Raw genomic sequence first — 24,027 nt, forward strand, 5'->3', positions numbered from 1 at the left:
TCGGTTTCGCCTCTGGTCAGCCATCTTCTCTTGCCTGGTTTCATCCTGTTTAACGGCCATTTTCAAGTCGAGGTCTTGTCTTCGGCAGCCATTTTGTTTTTGGTCCCTTTCGCACCACGGTCGTAAGTACGCTCCTTGACTCGCTTTTCTTACTTCGTGTGTGCTTTTCTTTTCGAAAGATGCCGACCAGGCGAGCCGAAGCCGAGCAGCACGCTACCGGCGGCCAGCCGGATGCGGCTGCGGCGAGAAGTTCGCCCGCGCAAGACTTTGCTTGTCAACGAGTTCCAGTACTAGCTCCTGCACCGGTCACGGCGCCGACCGTTGCACCAGCCTTCACCACCGGGCTTTAAACTGATTGCACCGCTGTCTCAGTCCGCCCGCATCGCCTCTTCGGTGAACGCTCAGCGTCGGCCGAGTCTACTTCCGACCGCCTGGTTCAACTGAGTCATCCGGCTGTTTTCCAGCCTTGGTCCAGCTTCTCCTTCTCGGACAGACTTCGGGCAACGGATGACTTTCGTCGTCCCAACACCTTCTCCACTCTGGTTCTTCAGGAGGCTTACTTCCGCATCCTGTCAACCGTCGAGAAACTCCAGAAGGCGCCCGACGCAGCCTCTCTGCAGCCGCGGAGATTGCCATCCTATCGCCATCGGTACCACTTCGTCTCGCCACCGACGTGTCCAGTTTGGCCGTCGTCGCTGCGTGGCTGCAGCTGGTCGACAAAGGAAACGGCGATCTGTTGGTTTCTTCTCCCAGACGCTGCCATCATCACAGGCTTGCTACGATACTTTCGTTCGGAGGCTCTTAGCCGTCTTCCGGGCTGTGCATCACTCCAGGCGAATCCGCAAGGGACATCCGTTCACAGGGTTGACGGATCATCGGTCGCTGATTCACGCAGCTCGCCAACCCGCGGATAAGGCCTCACCTCGACAGTAACGGCGACTCGCTTCTCTACTGCAATGTGACTTGTTCGTTTCAGTATGTCTTCGGTGCAGTTAGCCTCGTCGCCGACGCCCTCGCATGGACTATGAAGGAAGCTCCCGTCCCAGGCCGGCCAGCGGCGACTTCAGTCTGCATCTCTGTCAGCCTACTTTCTGCTCTCGGTCGAGGACCGTCGCGGATGCACAAGCTCGCGACAACGAGCTCTCCATCGCTCGCAGTATCCACCTCCCTCAACATCCAACGCCTCATCCTTGGGGGAATCAAGGTGGCCTGCGATTCACACGGCGGTCGAGTCCGGCCTTACCTGCCTCGCTCTCTTCGCACCGCCGTCCTTGAGGCCACCCACGGACGCTTAGACACCGGCGTACCTGGGCTCTTTTTCGACGATTTCACGACTGTCGCATCTCCTAGCTCGCAGCACCGGAGCGGTCGCTGCATACCTCGTCTCCAATTCTTACGGTATCGCAGTAGCGGTCCTTGCAGTATCGCAGTCTTCGCCTTCTCGGCCTCCGGCTGCATCCGGATCCCTGCCCGTAGTGCCAGCGGCGCCTGCTGCGACAGGACTCGTCGTCGTCTCATCGCCATCCTCTACAGCCTTCGCCACGCAGTCACTCTACGTCACCTCCGACTTTGAACCGCCTGACCAGGGACTTCGACTCAGCTTCTCCGCAAGTCTAATTCCGTCCGCCTTCGGCGTCCGGTCCAGAGGGGGGAGTACTGTGGCGTCTCGCACCTGCTCGGTGCTGACACCCCATGGTTGACTATCCGTAGCTCCGATGTCTTGCACCAGGACGGTGCCGACATCTCGCGGCTGCCATCGCCAGGTTCGACAGACGTATCCAAAAACTACTAGAGGTGCGCGCGTCTAGCAGCGATACTTTCTGCCTCGGCTTTATAACCAAACCATGATGTAGAGGCGGCCGATTGGTCAGAACTCGCGGCGTAATTGCACCTGGGAATCTGATTGGTCGGGCCTAGTGACGAACATCCCGGATCATCTCCTCGCTCCTCGGAGATCATCGATCCAACGGATTTCTCGATAGGAGTTCAATTTTATTCGCCAAGCTTATCAGTCGACTGCGCTTGCACGCTCTTCCGTATCAATTTATCGTTCTGTATCTCGTCGTGCGTGTGTATATAAATTCTGTATATAATCCTGTATATAAATTCTGTACATAAATTCTGTATATTGTTGAATAAAATGTGTTCCGAGAGATCGCAAATAAAAAAGGTGAAATCCCTTGTTGTGCTCGGCTTCCTCATTGGCTGTTACGGTGGTCAGTAACTAGCCATTCGGCCCGCGGACATTGGTTTTCCCACAAACACATTCATTTATTTATTTCTTTATTTTTATTTACTTATGTATTTTGTATAACATATGATTTTTTTTCTTATTAATATATTTATTTTTTTTTTAATATTCACTAAGTAGATGTTAAAAAATCATTATATGTTGTTTCCTACTTTATGAGGATTTTAAAAAGCACGCTATTACTTAGCGGAAGTTTTTCTTTTCTTGTTTATTTCTCAATCCTACTTTAATAATATTTGGCGCTTTCTTTAAAATTTACCATGATGCTAATGTGGCGCCACCTGAATTGGTTGGATTTCGACGGACACTTTTCATATACAGAGATGTTCCTCCTTACCTCTACCCTCCATAATAAATATAAATAATACACGAATTGATTTAAATGTACATAATCTCATATTGAAAAGTGCAACAAGGTAGCTATGATTTGATTGGTTGCCTATTTACCCGTCCTGATGATAAATTTTTAAATATAAGTTTATACTTACATTATTAATAAAAAGGATATTATGATTATATGCAAATTACAAAACATGTTATTCATAGATGTTAATATAAATAATAAGAATACATTATCAAGTTCATAATTAACAATAAGATTATCATGATAAATGAAAATAAGGATTGTAATTATAAAAGAATACTATCATTAAAAATATCGATATCGCTGGCTAAAAAACATTAAAATCTTTACTCTTAAAGTTTGATTCGACACTTAAAACTGTTTATCAGCCCGATATAAAAATATCGAAACAAAGTTTCTATTATTGAACATATTAGGCACAATTCTTAATCGATTTTGATGAGTAAGATTTGATGAAAGACGAAAGTTCAAACGTTTGTACGATTAATTGGAATTTTTAAAAAAAGCTTTATTTTCTATGAAAAAAATTACTTCAAAAAATATCATTTTATCGAAAATAGTTACTATTTTTTAATAGATTTATGGTCGATCAAAATTGTATCGGCCATGCATCTTATTTAATGCATAAATGAGATATTTAAAAGTATGAGAGTAAGTACTTACACTAATACTGTAGCCCTCTCAAGCTTATTCACCGATGTTATATACGAATGGTGGGGACGTCACTTCTTTGTGCACTTCTAGTTCAAATTTTATCCACTTGTCGTTGCAGTTACACATGCCTTACCTTAGATAAAAAGTAAGGTCCTAAGAACAGCCTTAAAGAGATAACCTGACTTGAAATGTACTGCATACATACAACATGTCAGTTCATAGTTCGTAGTTTAACAAAGTATTGCGTAGAGATATGAAAATTTATCGTATATAATCGAACATTGTTATAATTTATAAAATGCGTAAATTCAAAAAGTACGTGGTTATATGTGACGATATATAAAGTGAGATTTTTTTAAATAATTAGATCAAAATATATTGCGAAAGAGAAACTTTTATATAGATAATAACCTTTACTTTTTAACCAATGTGTACTATGTATTGTGATATTTCTTTGAAATAATCCGTGTGTTTAGATGTGTTTTTAACGCATATATGAAATCATTAAATCTCACATAAATTGCTTAAATGACATGGAGTAATAATTACAAACAAATTTAATTGAACTAAAGTCAAAAAAATGAATACATTGTGAAACATACCTAATTAAGTTTATATTTTACGTATCAAAATGTTTCGAAGTCGTAGTTGGTTTGGAGGGGGACTTTGGAAGCCAAAAAATCCACATTCTCTAGAGCACCTTAAGTATGTAAATCATTTTAATCATTTTTAATTACAATTTAAAGTATTATTTTATGTTTAGGTACCTGTACAATGTTCTATCAAAGAATCAAACAGTATCTGAACATAATAGAGGTTTATTAGTTGAAACTCTTCGCTCAATAGCTGAGATTTTAATATGGGGTGACCAGAATGACAGTAGCGTCTTTGAGTAAGTGATATCACTCATTATTTAACTCCTTGCACTATGATTTAGCACGCAGAGTTTCATGTCATATTTGGTGCTATATTTCTTGCTTATTACGTTTAGACTATAAAGCGTATCATGAGTCTTACATATTGTTATAACGTAAGGAGTTAATCCAATATTCTGTTCAATTTTATAAATTGAATAGAAATATGAATATTAATTTTTACATTTTATATATAGCTTCTTTCTGGAGAAGAATATGCTTTCTTTTTTCTTGCGTATCATGAAGCAGAAATGTGGAAGCTACGTATGTGTTCAATTACTTCAGACGCTCAATATATTATTTGAAAATATACGCAATGAAACATCTTTGTGTAAGTCATTTTTAATATAAACTATTTTAATAATTTACTCGATTTTTATCATCTATCTTATCTTTATATAAAATTTGTAGACTACCTGTTAAGTAATAACCATGTAAATAGTATTATTGTTCACAAATTTGACTTCAGCGATGAGGAGGTAATGGCATATTACATCAGTTTCTTAAAAACGTTGAGCTTGAAGTTAAATACCCATACCATCCATTTCTTCTATAATGAGGTAAACGAGGTACACGTAATAAGCCTCTATGTTCTTATTTCATTTCTCATCTAATATCATATATTTTTATTTAATTTTTGTATTATTATTTTAAAGAATTAATTTAAGTATAATTTAAAACCAATGCTTATGTGTGTATATATATATAATGTATACTTTTCTTTTGTTATTTTGCACAATTCAAATGGCATTTATTACACAAACACTATCTTTTGTATATGAGAATGTTTTGTAATTTAACATTTTCATTAGCATACCAATGATTTTCCACTATATACGGAAGCCATTAAGTTTTTCAATCATTCTGAGGGTATGGTTCGTATAGCAGTAAGAACTCTGACTTTAAATGTATATCGCGTGGAAGATGCATCTATGTTGGCATTTATAAGAGATCGCACAGCAGCACCTTATTTCAGTAATCTTGTATGGTTTATTGGTAATCATATTATAGAATTGGATACATGTGTCCGAAATGATGCAGAGTAAGTTCTATAGTAATATTTTATATTTTCATATATACATATATAGAAAGTAATAATGCTGCAATGAATGAATAGAATAAAGAAAATATACATGTTTTATTATTTGTTATAGTCATCAAAGTCAAAATAGATTATCAGATTTGGTAGCAGAACACTTGGATCATTTGCATTATTTAAATGATATACTTTGCTTAAATATACCAGATCTTAACAAGGTACTCTCGGAACATCTGTTGCATAAATTACTAGTTCCGCTCTATGTATATTCTTTAATGAAGCGAAAAGATCTTTGTCAAAATCAGGTAAACTATATAATATGCAATATTTTACATTCATCAATAGATATTTAATATTAATAACTTTTCAATTGTTAGGATGAACGAAAATATGTCAGCGTTGTTGTGGCATTATTCTTACTTTCCCAAGTTTTTTTAATTGTTTCTCACGGACCTCTTGTATATACTTTAGCAGCTGTAATACTCAAATCTGATTTGAGCACGATTCAGATAGGAGTAAGCAAAGTGATTGAAACATTTAGCGAAATATCATCAAATAAATCAATAGAATTTTCACAGCCAAAAGAAACATTAGAAAAATCTTTAGAAAATCTAAATGAATCATTAACCATATTAGAAAGTCTTAATGAAAATGATAATAATGTAGAATCTACGAGTAAGACTAGAGAAATTATGGATGAAAAAATACAAGATTTAAGTAAACCTAGTACATCACGTGCTCATGTGTTTTCCTGCGATAATACACATATTAAGAGCTCTAAACAATTAGATATAAACATTCCTGAAGAACTAGGAGGTATAAAACATTTGAATGTAACCGATGAAGAAAAAGAACGTTTGGCATTAGAGAGTCCATTAACACAGAGTCAAATACAACATAATGCTCTGGAATTATTATCACAGAAACCGTTTTTAGAAACTATATTGAATTCTTTATTTTGTACAGAAAATGATTATGCTGCGTTATTTGGATTGTGTTTACTTTATGCATTAGCTAATAATCAGGTAATAAATATATAAATATAAAAGTTTCACATAATAAATGTGAATCTTATGTAGTAATTTAATAATTTTATTTATAAGGGTATAAATCATGAAACACTGGATTTAGTTTTATCTCCTTCACAGAATGTAGAAACAAAGAATTGGTATAATGATATATTAATAGATAGATTAATTCACATAATCACTTTAAGCTGTCAGACAAGTAAGTCGTACAATCAAATACAATTATCATTTAAAATGGACTTTTATATTTTTACGATTATATTAATTGATACAAATATTTTTATTGTTAGATGCTAAAGTGAGACTTGTAACTTTGGAATTAACAATCAAATTATTGACACATTTAGTTTTATCAGAAGGACAGAGTCTTTTAAAAGATTCACATTTAGCAGCAATCGAAACAGCAAGAGAACAAAGTACAGCACTTTTGAGGAACTTCTACAAGGTGTGTAATTAAACATAGATATATTACAATTATACAATTATTGAAATATTTTCTTAAAATTTATTAGAGTGAAGAGATATTCTTAGATATGTTTGAAGACGAATATAACGAAATTCAAAAACGACCTTTAAATGTTGAATGGTTAATGATGGACAGTAATATTTTATTACCTCCTACGGGTACCCCAATGACTGGTATTGAATTTAGCAAACGATTACCATGTGGTGAAGTAAGTATTCTATTAAATTGGAAATTTAGAAAAAAATATCTATGATCATACTATATTTTAATTACATGTATATAGGTGGAAAGAGCACGTCGTGCAATTAGAGTATTTTTCTTAATCCGAGAATTATCTTTAACTGTTAATATGGAAGAAGAAACACAGTTACCCTTAACAAATCCAGATAATTGTGTAAAACTTACCAACGTACTTGATCTAAGTAAAAGTTATTTCCTTTCTTTGAAAAACTTAGTATCTAAATGTAAAATAAATGATTGTAGCATATAATAATTAAAAAGAATCTTTATAGAATGAATATTGTTAAATAATTAAAATATATTTTTATAATTCATAAACATGTTTTAATTCTAATAACTGTTACAGATAACAGTGACTTAATAGCATGTACAGTTGTATGGAAAGATGGACAAAAAATCCATTGGTTTTTGGTCATTGATGTTACACAATTAATTCTAGTTGAACCTGACACTACCAAACTTGGGTGGGGTGTAGCAAAAATAGTAGGCTTTTTACAGGATATTGAGGTGACGGGTGACAATGATGATTCTAGATGTTTACATTTAACCATATACAAACCTCTAAGAAATAGCACAGGCAACAGAGTTCCATTACTATCAGCTAAATTTATCTTCGATGATCACATTAGATGTATGGCTGCAAAACAAAGGTATTATATAAAATACTTAGCATCTTAATGTCTACATATGAAACCTATTACAAAATTCTTTTATGATATAGGCTAACCAAAGGTAGAATAAAAGCACGACAGAGAAAGATAAATCAAATTGCTAGATTACTGGGCATGCCAACAAGTATACCGCATTCGTCTACACCACCAAACTTTGCTTTACGTAATATGCGACACGACCGTAAGAATATTACGTTATCATTAAATTTGATTATTTGAAATATCGTTATTTTTAATATTTATAATTTTAGGATATGGACGTGGACAAAGGCAGAAGGATCAACCAAGACCAATGTTTACGGTAAATAAAGTTCCAGGATTCGCGGCACAAATGCGCAGAGAACATGTTCTTAAACCTGTTCTTGGTCTTCCGTCATCTAGTTTTAAGCGTGTTGATAATAACTCTAATGAGAAGATTCATGAAAATGGTTTACGATCTAGAGATAGTTCTCCAAAAATGCCACGCCCGCGTAGTGAAGAAATACCTCTTGAGGATATGCGTAATCGTAAAACATCTTTGACGTCTAATGGAGCGAGTGCATCTCACATATGTTTAGAGAAGAAAGATAGTTGTAATTCTGGTAGTTCATCTAATAGTGAACCTACATCTATAACTAGAAAACGTTCTGAAGAAACATCGTTTACTTCTCCTCAAACTCAAGAGGTCAAACCACGTAGAAAGGGTCAAGTAGAGACTGTATGATTATATAAGAATAGAATTATTTTTAAAAAGTGGAAAAGGGAAAATTTTTGTTAGGGAATTGATGAAATAAGAAAAATGTATATACATTTTTGAAATAGAAACAAAGTCCTCTATCAATTTAACGTGTAACTATTTATATGTCGTTTGAATTTTTTAAAACTATGTTTTTTCACAATATTTGTTAACTAATATTACAGGTAATTATTACTGCCTTTCTCTGTATAATTACATACTTTGTCATTTGCAATTACGAAATGATCACTTGTATACAAAATAGTACATTCGCGTTAAATTTTAATAAATGTTTAACACATTGTGATAAATTTTTCCTTTAGATAATTACATATTTTGTAGATACTTTTTATTCTTTATACAAATATTATATCTGTTGTCTTTTAAATGTAGACATTAATTCATTAGTACACAAATTGTTGAGTAATGTTTCTTACAATGATTTAATGTATATATGTTTTATTATTTAGGATAAAAGTAATTTAAATTATTTAAAATATTATTTATGTATTAAACATGTTTTACATTCAATATTTATATGGCTTCTTCGATAATTAACATATTATGTGTTTTGCACAACAAACAAATTATTCATTCAATGCATAACACTTATCTTAGATATTTACTTTTTAATGCAATAATATTATATTCGCTTTTAAAACAATGTGAGAAATTTTAGTACTTGCTAACATTATTATTGTAATTTATTTTTTTCCCTACAGGTTTAAGATTACATCTATTGTCAACGTGTGTATAGTGCCATTTTTTTTTGTAAATTATATTAAATTTGGTATTTAAAACAAAAATCGAATATTGTAAATAAACATATTTAAGAACGATATTAGAATGATATTTTATAATTTCCAAGTTATCTTTAAGAAACTATAAATCCTGTTAAATGCATTTGTAATAATGATATAATCTAATGTTCATTTAGACTTTTAGTCAAAAGAAATAAGTTCTGCTGTTTCAGGCTTTGTTTCTTCCTTTGCTTGAACGTTTTCTACTACTGATGGAGCTGAATTTTGAGGAAATGTAAATTGTTGGCCTTGAGTAGCAGGAATTTGCGTCATTCCTTGCATATTTAAATTAGGTCCAGCAGGACCTTGTAAAGATTGATTTGCTGGAACCATTCCAGTACTACCTCCAGCAGAAACTTGCATAGTTGTTCTCTGAGATGGAATAATAGTTGAAACATGCTGTGGTACTGGAGCTCCTTGCGGAATAGGTATACCAATAGGTTGTGGTCCAATTTGTTGTGGAAGTACAACTTGACCAGGTGGACCGTGTGTCGTTGGAGCTACTTGTCTTGGTGGTGCAGGTATATTATTAGGTGGTACTGATTGAGACATACCTATCTGATTTGGTAAAGCCGACATTTGTGAACTATGAGGTCCTTGTTGTGGCATATGGCTTGGTGGTACTTGTGTCACTGGAATATGACTAGCAGTACCTTGTTGAGCAGGACCTATCTGATGACCAGTTGGTTGCTGAAGTTGCGTTATAGGATTTGTTACTTGAGGAATCTGTAATAAAAAAGGTGATAACAAGACAATTACATAATTCTTTTTCATTTATTTAAGAAACGTGAAATTATTGTTTATATACTTACCATTCCAGTATTTGTAATTACAACTCTACCTACATTGTCTCGTGATTGAACTGTTGAATCAGTTGCAGCTGATTCTGGGTTAGTTATTGTACCCATTAAATGTGGAGGTAGAGAACCCATTGGCGGCATGTAACCTTGAATAGGATATTGCCCCATTGAATGCTGCCCGTACATGTAAACACCCTGATCTGTTGGAGACATAGGATTATAATTTGATCCAGGACCTTGATATTGCATCTGACGAACTGGAGACCCTTGAGAATGACCCATATATCCTGGCATACCTTGATAACCACCTAAAAAAAAAGGAAAAATTAATAAAAAATATATTGAAGAACGTAACTAAAAAAATAAATCAAGTAATTCTAATTCTAATAAAGTAAATAATTTAAAAAAATTTACTCATGATATATTGCTGTTTTTGTTGTTCTTGTCTCATTTGCATTTCCCTTTCTTGTTCTTGGATTTTTTGTAAAGCTAATTGTCGTTGATATTGCAAATAATCTTGTTTCTTTTTTCGCATAATTGCTAATTTCATTGCCATTAACATCTGCCGTTGCCTTTCCGCTTCCTCTGCTTGTCTACGCAATTTTTCTCTATGTTCATCTCGTAAAGCATCTAATGCAGCTCTAGCATCTTTAATTTGTGTTAACTTATCCTGCAGTCCTTCATAATATACTCTACTATCATCTTGTTCTTGAATATATGTCAATAGTCTATTGAAGCAAAATTATAAATTAATTCTAAATAATAACAGGTATATATTTGAAGTCTTTAAAAGTTCATATTATTTGTATAATACCTTGAATGCATACGAGTAATATTGAGAAATAAATTTTGCACCGAACTGTCAGAAGTAATAGGTCTTCCTCTAGAAGAATTACTTTTCATTCTATTTACAAAAATTTCAACTTGAGATCTTAAAGCATTGACAAACTCTTCCATTTCTATATCAACTTCTCCATTTTGCTGTTTAACGATAACAACTTTCTGAGGCATCGGACTACTTATATTAGGCGCAGAAGGACTTGTTACATCCGTTCTCGCACTATGCTCTTCTATTGCTGTTTGTCTTTGCTCCCAGTATCTTCGATTTAAATATTTTGCTAGTTCAGGATCAATTTCATCCTCATCTTGAATTCGAGATGGACTTGGTCCCTATAGAATAAAAATATCGAATAAAATTATTAATATAACAGTTATACTATATGTAATCCAATAACTATGATTACATGAGACAAAAACTAACAGGGGATGGAGGAGGTGAATATGTTGTTCTAGATACAGAAATAGTGTTAGACTTCAAAGCATTTGTCGCGCGTTTCTTTTCTCTCTCCTTTTGTTCTGCTTCACTTTGACTTAAAGCTATAGCCAACTGTAAATCTTCTTCTTCTCGAATTTCATCCTCCGTTTTTCTAGGAGGAACCTTAAATAATATTTACATGTTAGTTCAAATAAAATATTGGGCTATTCATTTTTCTTTACCTGTTGTTGTTGAGCCAAGGAACTGCTCAAATATTCAGCTGGTAAATCAGTTTCTTTTGAATGGGTAGTAGAAGGTCTAAATAAATAAAATATTTATTAGATTACACAAATAATATAATATATATATATATATATATTGAGAAAGAAAAATTGTACTTACTTATTAACTTGTTCATAGCATGCTTCACATACTCTTACTTCTTTTTCAAATCCAATTTTAGGTAATGTAGAAACTTTGTTCGAGCACTGAGCACAAAATACTTGACCACATGCTCTACAGTGGTGTTTTCGTTGAAGAATGCCAAATGCTACACGACAGCGATGACAAACATCACCATCTGTCCACTCAGGAGCAGTATCAGCCGTAAACATTGCTTCGCTTTCTTTTAAAGGAGGAAACTTATGACCTTCATTTTTCATAATATTTAATGTGTCCTAAAAACGTAATAAACATACAATAATTAATATTCAATATACCATAAATATTATAAAAAATTGTATCTTACCTGTACTGCTCTATATTTAAGATTATTTCGAAATGCAAATGCCAAAGCTTGTATTAATTCTAATATTTTTTGCCTAACGTGTTCATGAGTTGATGTTTTTACTAATTCTTTAAGTTGTTCCATATATTGTTTAGTACCAATTTCATCTTGGATGCGAGATCCACAATTTTTAATGCAAGACTCTAATACCTGTCCAATGATACGTGATGCAATATTAATAGAAATTTTTAATAATAAATGATATAATAAATATATTTCAAAGGTTTAAACTTACTAGCAGAGCATACGAAGCTACATGTGGATTAGGATTGGTTAATTTTTTTTTATAGCAGCAAGTGCTTGCTTTGGTCTGTAAATAAAATAGAATACTAAATACTTTTAATAAGATAATGATATTTACAGTTAATACAATATGGCCGTATTAATAGTAAAATAAACTACGGAGAAAGACAATTGGTTTATCATTAGTCAAGAATGTATGACTAATCTAAGTTCAAATTATACATATGATGGAAATATATATATATATATATATATATATATATATATATATATATATATATATATGCATATACTTATACACTTGCTAAATATTAAAATTCATACAGGTTAACATTAATTTATATTAAGAATATTGAAAAGTGTAAGATTGACTCACTGAACGTCATTTTGACGTATGAGGTCGCAAATTTGTAGAATAGTGGGCCAATCAGGTTCGAGTTGAAATTGACTCGTGGCCTTATCTATAGTGTTAAATAATAAAAAGATAATTATAAACGAACGGTGTCCGACATTTTGTGAGTATTAATGGAACAAAAAAAGTGGAATTTACCCAATAATTTGTCGAAATTTGTAGCACGAAACATAATGCACTTTCTAAAAGATTTATTTTCCTTCGTCTAAGCTAAATTTCGTGTTATTATTTTTCAATATTAACTTTGTTACAAATTATACAGCAGTTATACAGAGTTTTAATAATAACTTCGCTTTTAAACACTTTTTTTTTCACGGTTTTTTCAGTATATGAGGATCCCAAAGCTTAATGTAAAAGATTGCCTACGACTTTAATTTTGCACCGAGAAAGTCAGGAGGCGCAGTGATACATCTATGTGATTTTCATGTCTGTGTAGAGTAATTTTGCGCCATCTACTTGTGCAGATATTGCTTTGAAATTGTAGACAATATTCTCCATGCAGTTAAGGACATTGCAACATTTAAAATAAGTACGTATTTTTATACTTATCTTTTAAAGAATTACATCTAAGGAAAATAAGATACACATTACATCAAAAAACACACATTTTATTTGTGGTAATTACGTAGAGATCGAATATAAACACACGAACATCATGTATACATATTTAATCAAATATTTGTATACTATACGTCTACATTACTTATAATGACAACTTGAATTAGAGATATGAAAATATAAATATATACAAAGTAAATATAAAAATTAATGAAAATGTTAAATTTTGTTCGTCGATAAGCTTTTTTCTACATTTTAAATATACAAATTCAGTCACTTTTTCAAAATATTATTCTCGTTTCAAGAATATATAGATCACTCTTTAAATGAAAACATTCCCTAGAAATTTTTTTGCGAATTTTTATCGTTGTTGATTAAATTAATTAAACCAGCTTAATAAATATACGTATGATTAGCTATGCTATTAAATACAGTCATGTATTGCATACAAGTCCCGCAACCAAAACCCCATTTATCATTTATGATCTCTTGTCGAAAATATTCGACACAGTCGTCAGTAAAGATTGTACGCCACAATGATTTGAGTTATGATCGATGATAATTATGAATGGTTTTATCTAACTAAATTAATTAAGCTATATGAAACCGATTATAATTACAATATATTATCAGTTTCAGTGTAGAAATTGGAACGAACATAAATCGTTTCAAGATGGCTACCGAAGATCTATCGAATGTTTATCACGATCTTTGGCAGCCATGTTGACGAAGTCGAATTAATTGACTCATTCACTTTTACATGCAAGATTTGTAGAATATTTTCTCGTGACAAGTTTCGCATGTAACCTGAGGGATTCATACTGTTCTTGGAAACTTACAAAGGAAGTTTATCATTAGCTAATGGTTTAAAAAAGACGCAATGCTCTTGCAGAAAGATTGACATCTTCAACTGGTAATTGCCATCGACTGTCCCAGAAATCATTCTTCCTAAATGCTAAATGTGTGCACATAGGTAAACGAGTAGCACGTTCACATCTTCTGGAAACCGACCAGTAAATGAAATTCACAGGACACTTGTAAAAATATCCTTGCAAGTTATTTCTGCTATCCCGTTTGCATTTATAAAATGTATTGCTGCAACCCTGCCGATATGGATAATGTCCAACGTCAGGACATAAAGGTTGTGATGAGACTTTTACCTAAAAAAGAGTGTGTTGAATTAATAATTTATTATTAAAACAATTTACTTATTTCACTTCATAATTTTTATACGTACTGGTGTTATAGAATTTTCTTCCAACTTTCTATAGAATCTAGCATTAGCACGAAGACCGGTACAACCTTGACTGACTTCATTTTCAGGGAGACATTGAATCTTGTGCTCGTCAAAAACTGTATTTTCGGGGCAACTTAAAACGAGAACCTTGATCTCCATATTACCTTCATTGGTACATTGGTAAAACAAATTGCAATATCGTGGATGTCTACGGAATCCTGTGGGACAAACAAGAGTTATCTGTTCGTCAGTTAAATTTCCAATGGGGCAAGGTGTCACCATCGAAGGTTCTGTAGTTACAGAAGTCGATTCATTTGATTCGGTTGTAGATTCTTCTCGTTTCTCTGTAGTCGATTCTTGAGATTCTATAGTCGATTGCTCTTGAAATTCTGTAGTGGATTGTTCTTGAGATTCTGTGGTAGATTGTTGTTGGGATTCTGTTGTAGACTGCTCTTGAGATTCAGTTGTTGACTGTTGTTGAGATTCTGTAGTAAATTGTTCTGTTGTTGATTCAGAACTCATAAACGATTCTTCTGTTGATTCTGTCGTTGGTTCAGTAGAACTTGCTGTTGATTCTATCGTTTGTTCAGTTGTACTTGTTGATTCTGTTGTTTGTTCAGTGGAACTTGTTGTTGATTCTGTCATTTGTTCAGTGGAACTTGTTGTTGATTCTGTCGTTTGTTCAGTAGAACTTGCTGTTGATTCTGTCGTTTGTTCAGTTGTACTTGTTGATTCTGTTGTTTGTTCAGTGGAACTTGTTGTTGATTCTGTCATTTGTTCAGTGGAACTTGTTGTTGATTCTGTCGTTTGTTCAGTGGAACTTGTTGTTGATTCTGTTAACCCTTCGATTGTAGTTGAAGTAAATGATTCAGTGCTAGACGTAGATGTAATTTCCGCGGAAGACGTTGTTTGTTCCGATGATATCGATGTTGTTTCTGTTGAAGTTCCTGTTGTAGATTCTTCCATGGATGTCGTAATTTCCGTTGACATTTCAGTAGAGGTTTGTGTTGTTAAACTCTCAGTCGATGAAGATTCTTGTGTTGCTTCTGATGTCGTAGATTGTGCGGGAGTATCATTACCAGATGGATTTGTTGACGAAGTACAATCTCTCACTGGATAAACTGATTCCGGATAATTACATACGCTTATACTAGGATCGAATATAGTACCCGGTGGGCAATTAAAGTGATAGACGTTAAATCCCTTTCCATTGTCAACGCAACGATAAAATTTGTCACAATACATTGGATGTGGATAAAATCCTTCTTCGTTACAAACTATTGTTTGATTAATTTTGGATGTCGTACAAGGAGGTACTCCTTGTTTATCACTATCGGATGATTCTGTGGTTGTTTCAGAAGGTGAAACTAACGAATCAGACGGGGAAGATGAAATAGAATATGGTGGTTCGGAAGACGATGAACTTTCAGTAGTTGATCCTGCAGGTAACTGCATATTTTCAGACTTAGTAGTTGAAGTTGCTGGCAAATAGGTTGAAGAGGGATTCATTGTCGCTTGTCCAGGCTTTTCATTAATAATTGATGTTGTCTCACTAGAACCAGTAGTAGAAAGAGAACTTTCTCCTGAACCTACTATTTCGTTATTATCTATCATACAGGAACTGACTTGCCCAATATGATTACATGTTTGTATACTTTGGTCCCAAGCTGTACCTGGACCGCATTTAAATTCGTATTTTTCAAATCCAGATTGATGACTGATACATCGATAAAATTTCCGGCAATCATTTGGATTTGGGTAAAAACCTTCTGTAGTACAATCCGACATGCTTAATTGTCCAGTATTTGATGGAGTAGTACTTGTTTGCTGTGATGCAGTTGCAGGTTGATCAACGTTATTTAATTGCGTAGTACTGACAGGAGGTAAATATGAGGCTGACGTAACTTGTGATGTTAATTCGGGGGAATTAGAAGTCATTTGTGTACTAGTAATTATTCCAGAAGTTGAGGGCGGTAAATAAGATGTAGATATCATAGTTATTGGAGTCATAGACGATGCCTCATTACTAATAGTAGTTGACATTGTAGTGGAAGCGACTAGTTGCGGTATTGTATTTTGCACAGGTTCGCCAGTACTTACTTGGGACTGTTCGCTTGTACTCGGACGACTAGTAGAATCTATTTCGTTAATTGAAGAGTCGGGCGTTGTCATGTCGAAACTGCCACTTTTACAGTCTGGTACATTGTATTCATGATTGCAGCTTTGTATTCTCGAATCCCAAACAGTTCCAACACCACAATCGAAATCATATTTCATGAATTTGTTGCCATCTTTTGCACATCGATAAAATTTACGACAATTCTGAGGGTCAGAGAAGAATCCTTCTTTGTTACATAAAGTTGTAGTATCTGACATAGTAGGAGTATCGAACATGCCAAGGTTTTCAGAAGTTTCTGAAGAATCAGTTGCGCCAGACGTATTTTGATCATTAGAAGTATTAGTCGTTACAACAGTTTCAGTAGTACTAGAAGTGCCAGGATCACTAGGTGAGCTAGGTGTTTTTGATGTTTCTTGTTCTTCTGGTCTCGTAGTAATCGAAGTTGTAACTGTATTTACTATAGTTGTTTCTGGAGGTAGATACGAAACAGATGTACTAGCAAGCGTTGTGCCTTGAATAGGTCTACTTGTATTTATTTCAGATTGTTCATCGGGGCTTGGGAAATTAGAAGAATTTATTTCGTTTATAGAAGAATCAGGTGTTGTCATTTCAACGTCGAGCCCACTTCTACAATTTGGTACGTTGTAAGCATGATTACAACTTTGAATATTGGAATCCCAGACAGTTCCTACACCACATTCAAAATCATATTTTATAAATGTGTTGCCTTCTTTTACACATCGATAGAATTTATGACAATTACGAGAATCAGGGAAAAATCCTTCTTCATTACATGAACTTGAAAAGTTTGATATAACAGAAGAATCAGTAGTGCTTAGGATACCAGAAGTTCCTGTAGTATGTGAAGTTCCAGATGTCCCTGAACTACCAGGAGAGCCAAAAGATCCAGGATATCCAGGTGACCCGGGATAGCCTTGTGAGCCAAGAGAGCCCGGAAATCCAGGAGAGCCAGGAGAACCCGGGGTTTCAGGAGAGTCAGGAGAGCCTGGGGATCCTGGATATCCAGGAGAGCCGGGAGTTCCAGGAGATCCGGGAAAGGCAGGATATCCAGAGGATCCTGAAGTACTAGGAGAACCAGGAGATCCTGAAGAGCCCGGGGATCCAGGGTAGCCTTGTGATCCTGGAGTGCCTGGGGATCCAGGAGAGCCATGAGATCCTGGAGAGCCCGCGGATCCAGGATAGCCTTGTGATCCTGGAGTGCCTGGGGATCCAGGAGAGCCAGGAGATCCTGGAGAGCCCGCGGATCCAGGATAGCCTTGTGATCCTGGAGTGCCTGGGGATCCAGGAGATCCAGCAGATCCAGGAGAGCCTGGGGATCCTGGATATTCCGGTGATCCAGGAAAGCCAGAAGTTCCGGGAGGGACGAGTGTTGTTGGAATTTTTGTGGTTTCTGGTTCCTCTGGTTTAGTAGTTATTGATGGTTTAACAGTATCTGTTACAGGTATTTCCGGTGGAAGATAAGATGCTAATGTACTTTCGGAGGATGTGCTTACTTCAGACTGTTCGCTTGTGCTCGGAGAACTAGATGAATCTATTTCGTTTAAAGAAGTATCAGGCATGGTTATACCACTACTACAATTCGGAACGTTATACTCATGATTACAACTTTGTATTGTGAAATCCCAAACTGTTCCGATACCGCACATAAAATCATATTTGATTAAAGCATTGCCATCTTTCACACATCTGTAGAATTTACGGCAATCATTATGATAAGGGAAGAATCCTTCTTTTTTACATAAATTTGAAGTACTTGATATACTAGACGTTTCAGTAGTGTCAGATGTGCTTGGTAACCAAATAGTATCTGTGTTTAAAGAAGATTCCGAAGTTACTGGTGTGCCAGAAGAATCAGGGAAGCTCGAAGACCCAGGTGTTTCAGGAAAGCTCGATGAACCAGGATATCCAGGAGAACCTGAAGAACTAGCAGATCCCGGATATTCAGGAGAGCCAGGTGATGCGGGAGTGCCCGGTGATCCAGGAGTGCCAGGTGATCCAGGAGTGCCAGGTGATCCAGGAGAACCCGGAGATCCAGCAGATCCTGAAGATCCTGGATATCCAGGTGAGCCTGGTAATCCAGGAGTGCCCGGTAATCCAGGAGTTCCCGGAGATCCCGGAGTGCTCGGAGATCCAGGAGATCCCGGAGATCCAGGAGAACCAATAGATCCTGGATATCCAGGAGTGCCCGGTGATCCAGGAGAGCCCGGAGATCCAGCAGATCCTGGAGATCCTGGATAACCAGGTAAGCCTGATAATCCAGGAGTGCCCGGTGATCCAGGAGTGCCCGGTGATCCTGAAGTGCCCGGTGATCCAGGAGAACCCGGAGATCCAGGAGTTCCCGAGGATCCCGGAGTGCCCGGTGATCCAGAAGTGCCCGGTGATCCAGGAGTTCCCGAAGATCCCGGAGTGCCAGGAGATCCAGCAGATCCTGGAGATCCTGGATATCCAGGAGTGCCCGGTGATCCAGCAGATCCTGGAGATCCTGGATATCCAGGAGTGCCAGGTGATCCAGAAGTGCCCGGTAATCCAGGAGTTCCCGAAGATCCCGGAGTGCCCGGAGATCCAGCAGATCCTGGAGATCCTGCAGATCCTGGAGATCCTGGATATCCAGGAGTGCCCGGTGATCCAGGAGAGCCCGAAGATCCTGCAGATCCTGGAGATCCTGGATATCCAGGTGTGCCTGGAAATCCAGGAGTACCCGGTGATCCAGGAGTACCCGGTGATCCAGGAGTGCCCGGTGATCCAGAAGTGCCCGGTGATCCAGGAGTTCCCGAAGATCCCGGAGTGCCCGGAGATCCAGGAGATCCTGGAGATCCTGGAGATCCTGGATATCCAGGTGAGCCTGGTAATTCAAGAGTACCCGGTGATCCAGGAGTGCCCGGTGATCCAGGAGTTCCCGAAGATCCCGGAGTGCCCGGAGATCCAGCAGATCCTGGAGATCCTGGATATCCAGGAGTGCCCGGTGATCCAGAAGTGCCCGGTGATCCAGGAGTTCCCGAAGATTCCGGAGTGCCCGGAGATCCAGCAGATCCTGGAGATCCTGGATATCCAGGAGTGCCCGGTGATCCAGGAGAGCCCAAAGATCCTGCAGATCCTGGAGATCCTGGATATCCAGGTGAGCCTGGAAATCCAGGAGTACCCGGTGATCCAGGGGTGCCTGGTGATCCAGAAGTGCCCGGTGATCCGGAAGTGCCCGGTGATCCGGAAGTGCCCGGTGATCCAGGAGAGCCCGGAGATCCAGCAGATCCTGGAGATCCTGGATATCCAGGTGGGCCTGGAAATCCAGGAGTTCCCGGTGATCCAGGAGTGCCTGGTGATCCAGGAGAACCCGGAGTTCCAGGAGAACCCGGAGATCCAGCAGATCCTGGAGATCCTGGATATCCAGGTGAGCCTGGTAATTCAGGAGTGCCCGGTGATCCAGGAGTTCCCGGTGATCCAGAAGTGCCCGGTGATCCGGAAGTGCCCGGTGATCCAGGAGAACCCGGCGATCCAGCAGATCCAGGGGTTTCAGGAGAACCAGCAGATCCTGAAGGTCCTGGGTATCCAGGTGAGGCTGGTGATCCAGGAGTGCCCGGAGATCCAGGAGTTCCTGGTAATTCAGGAGAACCCGGAGATCCAAGAGAACTAGATCCTTGAGATCCTGAAGAACCTACAGATTCAGGAGATCCAGGTGAGTTCGGGGATCCAGAAGAGCCGTACGTGGTAAGTTTACCTTCATACTTACAACTTGGTACGTTATAATCGTGATTACAACTTTGAATACTGGTATCCCAAGCAGTGCCCACGCTACATACGAATTCATACTTTATGAATGTATTCCCATCTTTTACACATCTAAAGAACTGTCTGCAATTATGAGGGTCAGGGAAGAATCCTTCCTCGTTACATGATCCTGACATACTCTGACCACCAGAATTTTCAGCAGCGCTAGATATTCCCGAAGTTTCTGAATTTTCAGGCGTTCCGTGCATTTCAGAAGATTCAGGATATCCAGGTGATCCAGAAGATCCCGGAAAACCCGCTGATCCTGGAGATCCTGGATATCCAGGTGAGCCAGATGATCCAGCAGAGCCCGGGTATCCAGAAGATCCAGCAGATCCTGGAGATCCTGGATATCCAGGTGAGCCTGTTAATCCAGGAGTGCCCGGTGATCCAGGAGTGCCCGGTGATCCGGAAGTGCCCGGTGATCCAGGAGAACCCGGAGATTCAGCAGATCCTGGAGATCCCGGTGATCCAGGAGTACCCAGTGATCCAGGAGTTCCCGGAGATCCAGGAGTTCCTGGAGATCCCGGTGATCCAGGAGTGCCCGGAGATCCAGGAGTGCCTGGAGATCCAGGAGATCCTGGAGATCCCGGTGATCCAGGAGTACCCAGTGATCCAGGAGTTCCCGGAGATCCCGGTGATCCAGGAGTACCCGGAGATCCAGGAGTTCCCGGAGATCCAGGAGTGCCCGTTGTTCCAAGAGAGCCCGGTGATCCAGCAGATCCTGGAGATCCTGGATATCCAGGTGAGCCTGGTAATCCAGGAGTGCCCGGTGATCCAGGAGTTCCCGGAGATCCAGGAGTGCTCGGAGATCCAGGAGTTCCTGGAGATCCCGGTGATCCAGGAGTTCCCGGAGATCCAGGCGAGCCCGGAGATCCAGCAGATCCTGGAGATCCTGGATATCCAGGTGAGCCTGGTAATTCAGGAGTGCCCGGTGATCCGGAAGTGCCCGGTGATCCAGCAGATCCTGGAGATCCTGGATATCCAGGTGAGCCTGGTAATCCAGGAGTGCCCGGTGATCCAGGAGTTCCCGATGATCCAGGAGTACCTGGTAATCCAGGAGTGCCCGGAGATCCAGGAGATCCTGGATATCCAGGCGAGCCGGGATATCCTGTGGTTCCTGGATTTCCTGAAATTCCGGGAGTACCTGCTGTTCCTACATCACCATTCCAGCTTCCTCCGTTGCTGCCTGTTTCACCATTCCATTGTCCTTCATTGTTTCCTGTATCTCCATTCCATTGTCCACCATTATCTCCTATATCGCTATTCCATTGTCCGTTATCGTTATTTTCATCTTGTAATCCTTGTCGACAGTCATCTCTTGAAACTGCCGAAGCATAATTACACGCTTCTATCTTTGGATCCCAAACAGTTCCTACTCCGCAAATAAATTCATATTTTCGTAATACTCCATTGCCTTCATTTACACATCTATAAAATTTTTTACAGTCTTGTGGATCTGATAAAAATCCATCTGTAGTACATTGTACTTTTTGTTTGTCAGTCATGTCGTTTTGATTCGATCCAGATGTTGTCGTTGGTCGAATAGTTGTTGATAATTCGGTACTTATTTCTGTTCTTTTTGTGGTCGTTAAAACTTCGGTAGTTGTAGTAGGCTGTGTTGTAGTTATTGTTATCGATAAATTAGTTCCAATTGTTGTTTTCATTGTTGTCGTAAATGGAGAATAAGATGGATATGAATCTGTACTGGGATTTTGAATACCAGAAACAATTTCATTCTCAAATCCACCACATTCTGGTCGTCCACTGTCATTTGGATTTGTACATATGTCTCCTTTTTCTTTGGAGAATACTGTGCCAGTTCCACATTTGAACTTGAACGTCGTCAAAGGGCTACCATTACCCCAATCAACACATCTATAGTAAACATTGCAGTCATGTGGATCAGGATGATAACCTTCTTCTCTACAGGTGAAAGGAGTATTACTTTGTCTGTACTGATCTTCATAAATTTCATAGTGTTCTGAAACAAAATACTTGCATTATTTGATTATTTCAAATTTTATAGAATTTTTCAAATATCCTCAATGTTTTATCTTTTCATACAAATAATTTTTCATTAAAACAATTCGATTATTTATAATCCTAAATCCTTAGAACTTTGACATTTACTTTTCGTTTAATTTTCTTTTTTCTGAAAAAGTTTAATAAAAGAACAGAACTATGATTATCTCTTGAAAGTTTTACTGAGAACTCAGGATCTATGTTCTGCGGAAATAGATTAGATAGAATCGACACGGCACGTTGGCACCTTTCTTGTATCCAGTAGCTAAGGCATGCTGGATGCAATGCGTATTTTTCGCGTCTTCACCATACATCCAAGGTTGTGCGTCTCGGATGGAACCAGTTTGACGGCAAGAGAAACAACAACAACAGTGGCGATCAAGACGAGTAAAAGCAGAAATAGTAGGCAACTCGCTTGCGTTCAGCACCCATCTCACGTGTAACCCATCCAGGGCCGTAATTGGACATAGGTACTCAACGAGCGAGTCTTCTTCTTCGTAATAGCGAAATAAGAACCCTTAATGTTGGTCCAGTGATTAAAGGTTTATGCCGAAATCCTTAATTTAAATTCATTGAAGTTCGGACAATATTTTAACGCCTCGTTTAAAACAATTTGCATTCACAAAGAAGAAGGCTCGGTATTTTGCATTCTCTCTAAAGCGTTAAATTTATAAAATAATAAGTTGGCACGGTAATAGTTATAATAATTCCCAAAGATAGATTTGTGAATCGACTATAATCTCCCTAAATGATTTCTATTTAAAAAGATATATATTAATGATATGTTTGATGTCTTACCTGCTCCTACAAATGTTGTTAGAATCAAAGCTATCAAAATATGTAGAATTTGCCGTTTCGTCCACATTTTTCTGATTCAATCGAGCCTAAAACAAAAAGATTAAGAAATTAGTTACCTTTTTTGAATGAATATGCTGTTAAGCGGAAAGGTTCGAACGTGACATGTTAGTTATTCGTTTGGTCGACTTTTTTTCTAGAACGCTAGGTAAAAATTTCCTTAAAATAAGAATTTTACATAAAGAACTCTAGCGATAAGCATAAATACAGTTACTTCTACGTTTCGATTGGCAAGTCTCCAAGAAAAAAAAAGCTTCTCTCATGCGTTAAACGACATTGCCAGTCGAAGGATTGTAACTGTTGACTTGCGTGACCTTGTAAGTTGCCAGAATAATTCACTCGCATATCATCGACCATGCTACTGATAGGCTGAATCACGATTCGAAGTATCGAAGTGGTTAATTCCAGTGAATGATTTCGTGCCTCGTATTTTGAAATGTACGCGTTGGGCCGCGTGCGCGATCGTCAAATAACTATTTGAATAAATCATTGACATTATCTTTGTATGTACAGTTATATAAATGCCTATTGGACCTATTCGTGCTGATTTCTAGATACTCCTACTTAATAAAAATCATAAATTTGAAAATAAATGATCCTTCGCACGGAAAGATCCTGTTTGAATACTGTAAAGATATTGCTCGACGATCTTCGAAGATTGAATTTCGTTTTAGCTAGTTGGTTAAATGTTATTCGCCTGATCGAAATATCATCAATTCAAATTTACAAGAAAACTTTTTACTGCTTTGCCCCGAGGCAAATCTCAACGAGATCCGATCACGTTCTTAACGATCTTTCGATCTCGTTAATG

The 24,027-nt window shown here is 37.7% G+C and overlaps 3 protein-coding genes across 3 annotated transcripts; 1 reads left to right on the top strand and 2 right to left on the bottom strand.

Annotated features, from left to right (window-relative positions):
• Nucleotides 1-3,400: 3,400 nt before the first annotated feature.
• ema (C-type lectin domain containing ema) lies at nt 3,401-9,183 on the top strand. The gene is made up of 14 exons (XM_015328226.2): nt 3,401-3,974; nt 4,033-4,161; nt 4,381-4,514; nt 4,595-4,752; nt 4,996-5,225; nt 5,338-5,527; nt 5,600-6,247; nt 6,326-6,449; nt 6,541-6,695; nt 6,763-6,924; nt 7,000-7,138; nt 7,303-7,606; nt 7,678-7,808; nt 7,879-9,183. The coding sequence occupies exons 1-14, from the start codon at nt 3,901-3,903 to the stop codon at nt 8,328-8,330; spliced, it is 3,030 nt and encodes a 1,009-aa protein (XP_015183712.2). The 5' UTR covers nt 3,401-3,900; the 3' UTR covers nt 8,331-9,183.
• Hrs (Hepatocyte growth factor regulated tyrosine kinase substrate) lies at nt 8,413-13,003 on the bottom strand. The gene is given in 12 exon segments (XM_015328266.2): nt 8,413-9,868; nt 9,955-10,250; nt 10,357-10,670; nt 10,757-11,112; nt 11,204-11,380; nt 11,440-11,515; nt 11,600-11,874; nt 11,946-12,134; nt 12,220-12,272; nt 12,275-12,294; nt 12,604-12,688; nt 12,778-13,003. Coding segments are annotated over 12 exon segments (2,460 nt in total). The 5' UTR covers nt 12,812-13,003; the 3' UTR covers nt 8,413-9,283.
• A 228-nt stretch (nt 13,004-13,231) lies between these two features.
• On the bottom strand, nt 13,232-23,226 carry LOC107069015 (uncharacterized). Its single transcript, XM_089170283.1, has 3 exons — nt 23,160-23,226; nt 14,435-22,320; nt 13,232-14,357 (listed from the first exon to the last, which is right to left on the bottom strand). The coding sequence occupies exons 1-3, from the start codon at nt 23,224-23,226 to the stop codon at nt 14,064-14,066; spliced, it is 8,247 nt and encodes a 2,748-aa protein (XP_089026409.1). The 3' UTR covers nt 13,232-14,063.
• Nucleotides 23,227-24,027: the final 801 nt, after the last annotated feature.

Source organism: Polistes dominula, unplaced genomic scaffold (genome assembly GCF_049000335.1).
Source record: "Polistes dominula isolate Pdom_NZ unplaced genomic scaffold, Pdom_raw_medaka contig_15, whole genome shotgun sequence".
Classification (NCBI taxonomy): Eukaryota; Metazoa; Arthropoda; class Insecta; order Hymenoptera; family Vespidae; genus Polistes; species Polistes dominula.